General features: G+C 36.1%; 1 protein-coding gene across 1 annotated transcript in view; it reads right to left on the reverse strand.

Moving 5' to 3' along the window:
* Positions 1-9800, reverse strand: part of Olfm3 (olfactomedin 3) — a 229097-nt gene extending 219297 nt beyond the window's left edge. The window contains exon 1 of the mRNA XM_008855064.1: positions 9356-9800. Within this exon, the coding sequence (XP_008853286.1) occupies positions 9356-9424 (69 nt within the window). The 5' untranslated portion in view covers positions 9425-9800. The remainder of the gene's footprint in view (positions 1-9355) is intronic.
* Positions 9801-12517: the final 2717 nt, after the last annotated feature.

The following is a 12517-nucleotide window of genomic DNA, read 5'->3' on the forward strand; positions in this document are numbered from 1 at the left end:
TAGAGTATGAGAATATTTTCAAGAGGCTGGTTTTTGAAGGAATAACTCAGGCCTAAAGCAGAGATGGGAAGCCTAAGTAGTATACTGATTTGTCAAATAAAGATGAAAGATGTTACATAAACTAAGCATGAACACAAACTAAGAGACTTAAAAACCTATGTAAATAAAATGGATATTTTGAAACAAGAGAACCAATCAAAGAGCAAGAAAATATGTTAACTTTGCCACTGAGACTCATGGAAGACAGACCAATGCACAGGACAACACAGCTTGCTTCATCCCAGAGAGCCACGACTAAGGATGTTGAGGTTGGGCAGAAGATTAATATAATCTTCAGAATGATAGGATTTCCCAGCATTAGTCAAGATAAGCTGATACAAAAGTTATAAGCTTTTAAAAATAAAATTCCTAAAATGTTTTCCCCTATCCATAATATCTGTTCCTGATAAAATATGGGTTAAAGCCGGGCGTAGTGGCGCACCCTTTAATCCCAGCACTTGGGAGGCAGAGGCAGGCAGATCTTTGTGTGTTCGAGGCCAGCCTGGTCTACATAGTGAGTTCCAGGACAGCTGGGGCTACAAGGAGACCCCCATCTCAAAAAGACTATATATATATATATATATATGGATTATAACTGAGATCACAAATGCATATAATTTTCAACAGAATTTAAAGCCATCTTACCTTTTTTATTTGTCTGTTCATTATGCAAATATTGAATATATGTGATCAAGTGCAGGGCACAGAACCTGACCTTAGGCCTTAGTCCAAGAGAGGAATGGAGAGATGTCTTAACCAGTTAAGTGCTTTCCATGCAAGCATGAGAACATGAGTTCAATCCCCAGGAATCCCATTAACAGAGGGGCTTGGTAGTGCTGGGAGGCAAAGACAGGAGTATCCCTGCAGCCTGCCAATCAACTAGTCTAGCTGAATGAGCGAACTCCAGGTTCCGTGAGACATCTTCCTCAAAAAATAAAATGGAGAAAAATTGAGGAAAACACCCAAGGTCAACCGTTAGTCTCTACCTTAGCATGGATGTATGCATGCACACACACAAATAATTTAGTAAAACAGGCATAATATAAAAAATTATGATTTAAGAAAGGAGATATAACAGTAAGAGAAAAGGTAGTAAATGTACCCAAAATATCGGGGTTTTTTTCTGTCTTTTTGAGACAGGGTCTCCCTGTAGCTCCAGCTGTCCTAGAACTCACCATGTAGACCAGGCTGGCCTTGAACTCACAGAGATCTGCCTGCCACTGCCTCCCAAGTGCTGGGATTAAAGGCGTGCGCCTGGCCAAAATAATGTTTTTTAAGAGAGTCACTGGAAATGAAGAGTTAAATAAAACTGGGAGGAGAAATAAAGTAAATCCTGTTCCTATCCCTGGCCCCCTTTCTGTGATAGAAATAGTGTCCATGGATATGGATGCAGAGATGAATAAAATATGGTTGCTATAGCTTTTAGTTGATCAGGATTACTTTTCTTACAGAGTAAGGAGTGTCACAGAAGTCTTTATGGAAAACATGATATTTGAGCTGCATACTAAACACAGTGTACTAAAATCTTGACATATGGGCAAAAAGGAAAGAGCTTTCCAGGGAGAGGCGAAATCATGGGTACTGCAGTGTCTGCAGCTTCCTCACTAAACTTATTTTTATTCTCCTGAATGTTTGGTTTGAGAGTGACAGAAGGCGTGGGTTGTGTTACATGCACTAAAACACCTTGTTCTTAAAGCAAAAAGAGATATATATTCTTAGGAAATTTGTGCGTGAGGGTGTGGGTTCTTTCCATGAGACACCGCCTAGACTTGAAACCAAGATCCCCCTGTCCAATCCTCCAGAATGCTGGAATTACAAGTGTGCTCCACCCTGCTCAACTAGAAACCTCTTTAAAACTTATTTCAACATCAATTTGGATATTTTTGTTAGTGCCGTAAAAATTACATCATGCTGCATAGAGATCTGGTCTTAATCTTTTCTTTCTGGGTCTGGTTTTGTCAAATAATGTGAAAATGCTATAGCAACTGACCAAGACAACTTAAACTTCAGTATAATATAGTGTGCAAACAATGTTAAGTAATACAATTTAAAATACTAGTAATTCATGAGCAGAGTCAATCAGCAACACCATACAGTTAGTTGCTACTTGTATAATCTACATATGTTGAACTGGAAAGAAAAGGAATCAATTCATGGATTCATCAGGAGAATTTATTGTTGGGTGACCAACACCAGAAGAAGAAATGTTATTGCAGTGACATCAAGGCAAGGTCATGTCAATGACTTTCTAGAACTTGCTATTTAGAAGGCTGGAAAATAGTTACAACTTAAATACACAGAGGGAATAATCCAAGACAAAAACAATGTAAAGGAACTGTCTTCCAAATTATGATCCTTTCTCAATGACCTTCTGCCTTGAATATTTTGAGACTCAGTATCATGGAGAAAATTCCTTTCCTTACCTCTTTTCTTTAATGTTGCATTAGAATCTTCATCAGCACTTAAACTAGTTCATGGTGGGTATACTGTGCAAACTCACAGAATTCTATAATTTGCATGCCCAACCAAAAAACAGCTGTAACTATAGGTAGATTGTTGGATTAAGTCTATTCAATTTCTCTGTGATCTAATGTCCAAGATTAACCTACAAAAATTAGTTTCATTTTGATATTATGGAATTCTTTGTGTCTTACCTTTTTTCCTAAGAAAAAAATATTAAAAGTGTCTTGTTGAATATAAATATAATGTAGAATTTTACCTGTTGAATATAAATATAATGTAGAATTTTAAGGTGTTGTGTTAAAGTTGGAATTTTCACCAAAATTATAGTCTGGTTCTGAGGAACTTTGCTTATAAGTTTATAAGTGTAACTTTCCTGAAAGCTGTGAAAATGTAACAGCAAAGGTAAACTGGCAGAGGAGCTAATTTTCATGATTCTGAGTTCTTAATATGTGAGACGCAAAGGTTTGATTATAGGTTGATTGACAGAAGTAGAATATTTGCATTCAACTTTATGATTTAACAGAAATTTTCATACATATTAGTATCAGTAATTGTACAAGTTCCATTGCACTCTTCTAGTAAATAATTATGAGCTATAGTCAGGTTTACTGACTATGGACAGACTGTACTGTGAGAAATTAAAAACAGTAGTCAAGGGTTCGTGCTCTGTCTCTGCTTTTATGCTAAATCAGAAAAATACATTTAAAATTATTTCATGTGTGTACATGGAGGGAGAAGGTGTGTGTGTGTGTGTGTGTGTGTGTGTGTGTGTGTGTGTGTATGTATGTATGTGTTTGTGTGCATGTGGGTGTGTGGGTGCATGTTTCCATGTGGAGGTCAGACTATCCTCTCTGACATATTTCCCTGAGATTCAGTCTCTAGGTGGAGAACTTGAAGCTTGACCTTTAGGTGAGGCTTGCTACCCTGCAAGTGAGCATCCAGGATTTGCCTGCAACCTCTCCTTGCTGTGGTTACAAGCATTGGAGACTATACTGAGATTTTATGTGAGTTCTGGGAACTCAAACTCAAGCCTTTATGTTTGCACAGCAAGTTCTTACCCTCTGAGCTGTCTCCCCAGTCCCTCAAAATAAATTTAATTTTTTTTCTTGGTAAATGCTCTGAGCTAAATGTACTTAAACCTCCAAACAAACAAGAAAATGAACAAATAAACAAATAATATTATAATGATAGTATTAAATATATATGAACTTTCTAGGTTTTTAACTGATAATGGCATAGACTAGACTGAGGCCTAGTTTCAGTCAGATTAAAATGTTCAAGGACCGCATCTCAACAACGGTTTTCAACTTAACCAAGAGTAGTGTTTAAAAATCCTCTGCTATTATTTAATACTTTAAGACCACCCAGAAATAATTATTCACATATGCAAATGAATGGTCCATCCTCACTACCCAATGTATTCTAATCTCACATACGAAGTCAGCGTTTGATTTTTGCGTCTTTTTTCTTAGTTTCATTACTAACAATTAAGTTTTCTTGTTTTTAGGTATATTTTTGGTTAATTATTGCTTAAATAAATCAGATGTCTTGTCTTACTTTGTAGTCTGCCATTTTATCCAGTTTCACATTTTCTTGGTATATTTCCTTAATATTAATATTGAGGTTTTAATTATTTCCAATCTTTAGGAAATACTTTAGAATGTGATTGCTTGGGAAGAGTGAGCCATGGAATACTTACCTTGGTAAAAGCCCTCCCAAACATCCCCTACAAATCTTGGGTGGGGGAGGGGAATCCTCCTGTATGGGCAATAAGTTTTCACTTTGCCTTTCACTAGAGAATGCTTCAATAAATAACAGATTTCTGCTGGAAGTAGGAAACATTGGCCTTCAGCTCCACTAGATTGATAAATGATCTTGTCAGGAGCAAGGTTTGATGGGTGACTGGAAAGAAGCTTGAACACATGGCAAATGTGTGAAGACAAAGGACAGTAGTGTTTTAAGATTATTGAGCTGGGAAGCCAGGAATGGTGGAGCATTCTTTTAGTCCCAGCACTCAGTAGGCACAGGCAGATCTCTGTGAGATATAACTTGGTCTACATACTGAGTTCCAGGCCAGCTGAGGCTATAGGAGACTATGTATCAAAAAGACATATATATATATATGCTGTGCTATGTATATCTCTATCTATCATCTATCTATCATCTGTCTATCTATCTGTCTATCTATGGCTATGCAATAGTGAGGACCAGAGTTTGGAACTCCAGCTAAGTGGGCATTTCAGCCCCCTGTAATTGTATCAAATTATGGAGGTCTAGACAGAGAATCTCTTGGGCAAGCTGACTAGTTAGACTAACTGAATAGTATACTCCAAGTTCAATGAGAAATCCTGTCTCAGTAAATACAGTGGAGGTTAGTGGAAGAAGATAGCCTACATCAACCTCTGGTCTCCATGCACACATGTACAACACATGTGCCTAGGTATACATTTACATACACATCTGTCTATGCACATGCTTATACCTACATTTGCCCACACACACGATCTCAAACTAATGTGAGCATGTATAAACACATGCACATGCAACCCATACACATGGAAAAAATTTCTAGGCTTTTGTTTAACATGTAGGGTTCTTGATATCATGGTTAAATCAATATGTGTGTGTGTGTGTGTGTGTGCATGTGTGATATAATCAATAGAAAAGTCACCATCAGAAATGATTGACCTTGGGTGCAACCCTATGTCATTAAATCAGCACAAGTGTCAGTTGCAGAACTACAAAGAATACAAATTTTAAAAAATGAAGGAAATTGCTACCATTTTTAATCTTTTCAGCTTGCCTGGAGGAAGAGTAAAGAACAATATTTACTTTATCCATAATAAAAGTTCAATTAGGTTAAGCAAGACTGAGACAAAGTGAGAGTAGAAAGTTGTTTGTTCTTTCAAAATACAGTCTGCCTTAAACTCTAGACATTTACCATATCAAAGCTTCTGTGTGTAATTGCAGATCCGTGCCAAACATCATGGATCCATTTTCTCTGTTCTAATTTAGGTTCATCCTGTTGTAGAGACATTGTGAAGCATTTAACACTATAATTGAAATTGCCTTAGTTCTTATCACGCTTTATACGAGTTCATAACAATTTTCTTATTTAAGGGAAGAGTTCTGATTGCCTTTGCTATCTTGGATAGAACAGAATGGTTTGGTGTTGGAGAGCATTGCTGAATCATTGTTATAGTTTATGCCTACAGTGTAAGCTGATATCATGGTGATAAGTTTAACATATTTTAGGGGGGATGATAGTGTGTTTCTTCAACTTAAGCATGATTCTCCTAGTATGACATTTGGCAATATATTTATCATACAACTATGACTTCCTTAAGCCTAACTTTTTCTACAGCGTGTGGATTTTCCTATGTCACCTCTTTTAAAGTGTTTCCCAAGAGACACCAATATAAATGCGCTGTTTGAAATCTTCCCAGCCACAGTATTTCCCCTTACACTCATGCTTTAGTATTGCAGACCAGAGCAATTTGTGACTCTGCTTCATGGGGATTATGTTGTGTTATAATGTTCAAATATTGTTCTGTTAAAATTCTTCTTGTAAAAGCATAAAAAGCTCACTCTACTACTATCAAGGTCATCACTAAACTCAAAGCCTTCAGTTTAAAAGCACAGAGATGCCATCTAGCAGCCACAGTCAGGAATTTCCTGACCAAATGCTCCATTCTCTATGAAACTGAGCAATAAGTGAATTTGTACAGGTTTTCAGCTCTTAAAAATGTACTCAGTCATTGGTGAGTTGGCATATTTCCAATAACTCAAAATTCCATTGTAAATTGAATTAATTGGCAGCTCTTAAAATAGACAAAGTCATATGTCCATGAGTTTGTGTCTATCTAAAAGGAACAGAAACTTGTTAATTAGACTTTAATTAAGAAAATATAATTTAAATACATTTCTTGAGGAAAAAAATCAATATTTCTACATGAAAATGCAAATAATTAATTAGTGGTGAATTCTCTCCCTTTGGCAAGGAAATATGAACCTTGCAAATTTTATAATATAATAAATGAGAGGAAGGAAAGCAAGTACATGCTAAAAGTAAGCTCATTCTACGAATATAGGTGTTTGATTTTTTAATTTAAAAATAAAATTGACTTTCAAGTAACTTACCATAAGATGGCGATACCTGGGCACTTTATAAACCATCATATAAAATATGTAAGATTCAAGCACAGAATAACACCCATAAATATAAGCATTCTATAGTCTTCTATAATATGGGATTGCTGTTAGTAATGCCTTTAGTTAATTATTGTGGTTTAAGGTGAATTGAATACAAGAAGCACTGGGGAAGATTTAGAATAGTAATATCTAATGTAGGCAGATTCTCATACCTTAAGAAAATTCTACTCAAATTTTAAGAGCTCCATTATTTTGCCATTTGTCTATATATATATATGTGATTATATATGCTGAAAAGAAAAACACAAAATTTAAAAAAATTAAAATAGTAAATGAAATTTTAAAAAATTTAATGATGATATATGATCATAATATATTAGTATATATAAAAATCAGATGGGTAGAATTTCTGATTATTTCAATGGACTTCCATTTGTCCCAAAATTATGGTCTTCTGAAGTACTATATTGTTGAAATTTTACTTTTAATTTCAATAAGTATCACTCTTCAAAAACAATTCTGATTTTTTTAAATCTCTAAACCTTTATCTAGAATAGTAATAAATTAAAATTGAGAAAATCTTAAATTTATACCTAATCAATAATTACTTTGAGAACACAATTGTATCAATTTTTTTTGATATAGTTTAGTAACCAAAAATAGTTTAATAAAGCATAAAATCAATTTGTATTCATCCTCTAGCAAGCAATAAGTTTGTACAACCTCAAAACATTTTTTACATTAACTTAGTATGAAGTTTTTTAATGTTTTCTTATTCCATGTGGTACAGAGCAAAGGTATCAAGATTTTGTCTTTGCATGCTATCCTGGTGTATCTAGAAACTGAGGACAGTTTGAAAAGTTGATGCATTCCTTTCCTCTTTTGGGTTTCCCTTCTTAGTGCTAGCAGTCCTCACACTCACAGTTCAGTCTGACCTAATTGGAAAGTTTAATACCACTAGATGCCCAGAAATGTCACCAAGAACTAGCAGAGATTATGTTAGCCAACAGAATACTGCTTCTCTGGGGGAAGTTATTCTAGATTTAACACAGGATTAAAGATGGAGTGCCAGCAATGATGATGCTTACATATTAAAGATACTGGAGAAATCCAATCAAACATACAGCTGTCAATAAGAATCGATACTTTATAATTTTGAAAGAATGACAGAGGTCACTTGAAGTCCAGTGATGTAATTTTGCATTAACTTGTCTATTTAATTTTGCTTTTAAAATGTTTTGCCAAGAATATTCTAAATGAAATACACGAGAAAATGTTTTCAAAAGTTTGCTGGTGCCATTTGAGACTGACAGTGAAATATGTCACTATGGATGCAGGGGCATAAAAAGAAGACTTTAAAATCTATCAACAAAATTGACACATTTTTCTCAGGTGTGAAATGCTTTTGAAGCTACAACTTAGTACTTAAGATCATTAAGATGGCTCACACATTGTACAAAGATTTCAGAACGACAGCATTAGCACAATGATAGGTTTAGAATAAAACTGTTTTATTCATCAGTTCTTCATAATATGAAAAGCCTACAACACATGTTATATGATTATGCTTGTATCTTATCCTATAGAAGGCCTGGAAATATCACAAGCATGGTAAGTGATTGTGGTTGGTTACATCTTAGTTATATTTAATTATGAAAGGAAGCATAAGTTCTCTACATTACACTGGTAATGTCGAGTTGTAAAATAACTTCACAAAATTCAAAATGCAGATAGATGATTTTTTATAATATGGCATCGTTTTTCTAATAGTCACATTGTCAATGACTTGCTAAATCAGTAAAATAATAAGTGTGTTGTGTCTCCTCCTCTTTCTATTAGTTGTGGTATCGCTCACTCCAGAGAACTGTAGTGTTCTTAGAATGCTTGCAGCCCAGAATTTACCACCCTTTATCATTAAGACTTTTCTCATACATCCCTGAAAATATATTTCCATTGATCCCTGCTTTTTACCATAGGAGCTTAGCATTCACTTTCATTGATGGATAATTTTCAGAGTTCCACAGCTATAAGGCAATCCTTTCTTCCTATGCCCTCCTTAGTTTAACAGGGTTCTCACTTCCTGTCTCTTACTTAACACAGATCATCAGAACTTCCTCAGGGTTCCTGAATTTTCTTCAGTGAAAAGAAACAAACACACAGGAGTCCCTCTCACCGAAGCCTCTCTGCCATGCTGAGGGCATAGCGCTGCTCCTCAGCCCAGTGTTATAAGCAGCATCCCCAATATTTTGGACACAAACCGCAGCACGTCTGCTGTGGGAGTATTACTGACCAGGATCAACTGGAAAACGCTTCCCTGCTTTCAACAAAGAAGCAGCTCACCATCTCCTAAAACATGCTTACAAACTGCATTGTTTTAAGTGCAAAGCCCTTTGCATCGCCAGTCCTACTTCAGAAGAGCATATTAAGCAGTTGGACACCGAATAAGCTGAATTCCCCCGCGAGCCGCATTGCCCGCTGTCCCTGTACATTTGCTCTGGTCCCTCCCCCTCACACCAGGACTCTACCTTTAGGAGCTATTCCTCTGATAGTTCGCCTTGTTATCTTCCAAGCAGTTGGGGATGCACCAGAAGGTAGCTGAAAGAGCTGTTTCCCGGGCCATTTGGGGAATATTTATTTACCTCTTGATCGGTTTGCTACATATTACACATTTATTTCAAGCAGGTCAAAATATTGCCCCTACCTTGGAAGGGTCTAATCCAGCAAGTAAAGCCAGCAGCAGGAGATTGAGGAGGCGGGACGTCGCCTGCATTCTGATCTGGGTTTTTGCCCCCTCTTTACTCTGTTTTATGTAGACACTCCACTCACTGCGGAGACCTTTCCCTCTTCCGTTGCACTTTCTGCCTGCCAGTCAGAGCAGAGTGGAGGCAGAGGCGGTGGCAGCAGCGGCAGTAGCGGCAGCCGCCCTGGGGGGCGATCATTCCGCAGGCATTCTCAGAGCTGGGAGTCGCGCTCAGGAGGCTGGGACTAGCTGCGGCGGGCGCTGGCCGAGGTGCTGAAACGCCACCACCCGGTGCTCCCCAGTCTCTCCTCTCCCCTGCAGCTAGAAACCCAGCCTACCTCAAAAGTTTTGACCCAAGAAGATGATAAAGGGAGTAACTGCTGAAAGAGGTGTGGGGACCTGAACAACGGATATGACATCATTACAGCTCCTGGGCTTTTTGTTGTTGTTTTATGATTTTTTTTTTCTTTTTTGGAGGGGGGGATATTTTGCGGGAATTTGTTAACCAAAGGAGGATTGACTCTCGAGCTACATTTCGGCCTTTGTTGGCAACTTGAGCTGCAGAGAACTAGAGTCAGCTCTATCCAGTATTATGAAACAAGCAGTGCACTGGAACCTTCTGTCATTGATAGAGGACTTGATAACATTTTTAGTGCTTTAGACAAAGTTTGGAGGAGAGACTGCTGTTACCTTTTTTTTTTTCCTATTAAAGGCACACATTAAAAATCTATTATAGATGCATATAATCATTTATGGATGTGCATGACTGCTTACGGATCTTCATTGAAAGAATGCTTTGGTAAGGACTTCAGTTTTCCTGAAAATACCATGTAGGAATAAACGTTATGGTTTTATGCTTCCCTTCAGTATAAATGATATACTCTATTAGTGTCCCCAGGACTGAAATATCTTCTATACAGTCATCTGTATCCAGAAATACAGTCTTGCCAATCTGAACTATGTGTTATCAGACAGAATTCCTGAAGGATAGACAATGGGACAACAAAATAAATTGCTTCTATGCTTTGAACTATTCTGAAGAGTTAAAGAGAAAGAGAGAGAATGAGAGAGAGAGACTCAGAAAAGCAAAAAGAGCTTAAAAGTACTGTAAAACTAGATAAAGACAACTTAATTTTTTGAAGCCAAAACAATGTAAGTGTTCTCAATACAATGAAAAAGTGGGGGAGGATTTGGCAGTCACCTCAAAATACCACTCTCATACAACTGCCCCTTTCCTAATGCAGCTTCTAGTGTTTTCTCTAGAAATGATGCTTCCTAAGAAATAAGACCATCATATTATATTTTCTTCTCTTTTTTCTCTTTCTTTCTCTTTCTTTCTTTCTTTCTTTCTTTTTCTTTCTTTTCTTTCTTTTCTTTTTTTGCACAAGATCTCTCTGTGACCAAAGCTAACCTGGAACAAGCTATGCTACCAGGTTGGCCTCCTTAGCCTCACACAGATCTTTCAGCCTCTGTTTCCTAAGTGCTGGGACTAAAGGAACCCATAAACATGTCCAGTGTGATTATTTCTACTTTCATATTAAACCTAGAGAAATCAGTTGAGATATCATCGAAAATATTCTCTAAACATTCACTGAAAGTGCTCTGTTCTGGAATGTTAACAAAAAATCACAATTAGTGCTCAAATACTTAGAAAGCTGTAAACATGGAGGATTTATGTTGAGTTGTATCTGTTTTGAACCTGGTGCTATAAATGTCTGCAATTCTGTAATTGTGTGTAATTACTCGTATTCTCTTCTGAAAAACATAGATGATACAAACTGAATCTGAAAATTCCCTTTTGAAGGGATGTACATGTATGCACACTAAAGAGATCATAAAATCACAGAAAGAGGGGAAAATTCCTTAGGGTTCTTTTAGTTAAATGATAACTTCTGTACACTTGGAATTTCCCACTCTTTCTAACAAAAACGTACAAAAAGAAGTTATTTGGCAGGATTGTAGATGAAATTACTGAGTTATATCTGAAACTTTTGAACTTTATAAAGTATATTTTCAACCTACTCAGTCCATTTTCTCTCTTTATAGCTTTTTTAAATTATCCTTTTCTATTCATCTACTAACATAGCACAAAATAAGCTTATTTCAAAGTGATTGATACATATGTATTAGTAGAAATTTTATTCTCATCCATCTTAAAATATTTTACAAGACTGAAGATTCAAAAATATATTCACAAAGTTGTGATTGTTAAGTGACAGAGTGTGGCTTGTTTACTCTCTAGTCTCTAAATACAACATAATTTTTTATTACAAGTATTTACATATTTTTTCTTCCTAAAGTATCTTCTACCATCATTTTTAACATGTAGACACTCGATAGGGAATACAATATATTTTTTGAATATAGGAAGTACTTAAGACACAAAATGTACCATGTAAACATGATCACATAAACTTTATTACTTCAAGCTCAGAAGGTATTCTTGCTACAACAATAATCATTTTTTTTCTAGAAATAAAATATTCTGGTTTCATGGCTCACAATATCGCTAATAGGAACAAGACATTTGTGTGAACGTTTTCCCCCCTTAACTCTCCATTTCTCTATGTTTTTCAACACTGGAGTAATGTTTATAACAAGGAGTTAATAGGAAGACAAACTTTATAAAATATTGTCAGAAAAAGTGATCAGAAATGATGATGGTATTTACAGATCTAAACTCAGTAACGTACGGTAATTATGTTACAAATAAAAACAGATGAGAGGAGCATACTTACAACACACTTGCCTTAAGGGAAGCTCAGTCATTTGTAGAGAACAATCAAGTTCAGTAATAAATCAACGCTGCACTAAACATGCTACTGCACAACAGAAGCTATGCACAAGGAAGGAGAAATGGACCAACATCCCCTTCTCTAGTACCCTTCGAAATAAGAAGGCATAATCTCCCCATTTCTTTAAAATAGAACATCTGATTACTTCTTTTAGGTAATCATTTGTTTTGTGGTAAAGCACTATTGCATTTCCATACAATCTTTGATGACATTGAGGTGATGCTATGAAATGCATCTGTGTATAGCAATCTATAGAGCATATCTTAAAAGAAAGTTCATGACTCTCTTTGTATATGTCTTACATTAGCTAATCACAAAGGTTATTTAA

Source organism: Nannospalax galili, unplaced genomic scaffold (genome assembly GCF_000622305.1).
Source record: "Nannospalax galili isolate Female #2095 unplaced genomic scaffold, S.galili_v1.0 scaffold767, whole genome shotgun sequence".
Taxonomy (NCBI): domain Eukaryota; kingdom Metazoa; phylum Chordata; class Mammalia; order Rodentia; family Spalacidae; genus Nannospalax; species Nannospalax galili.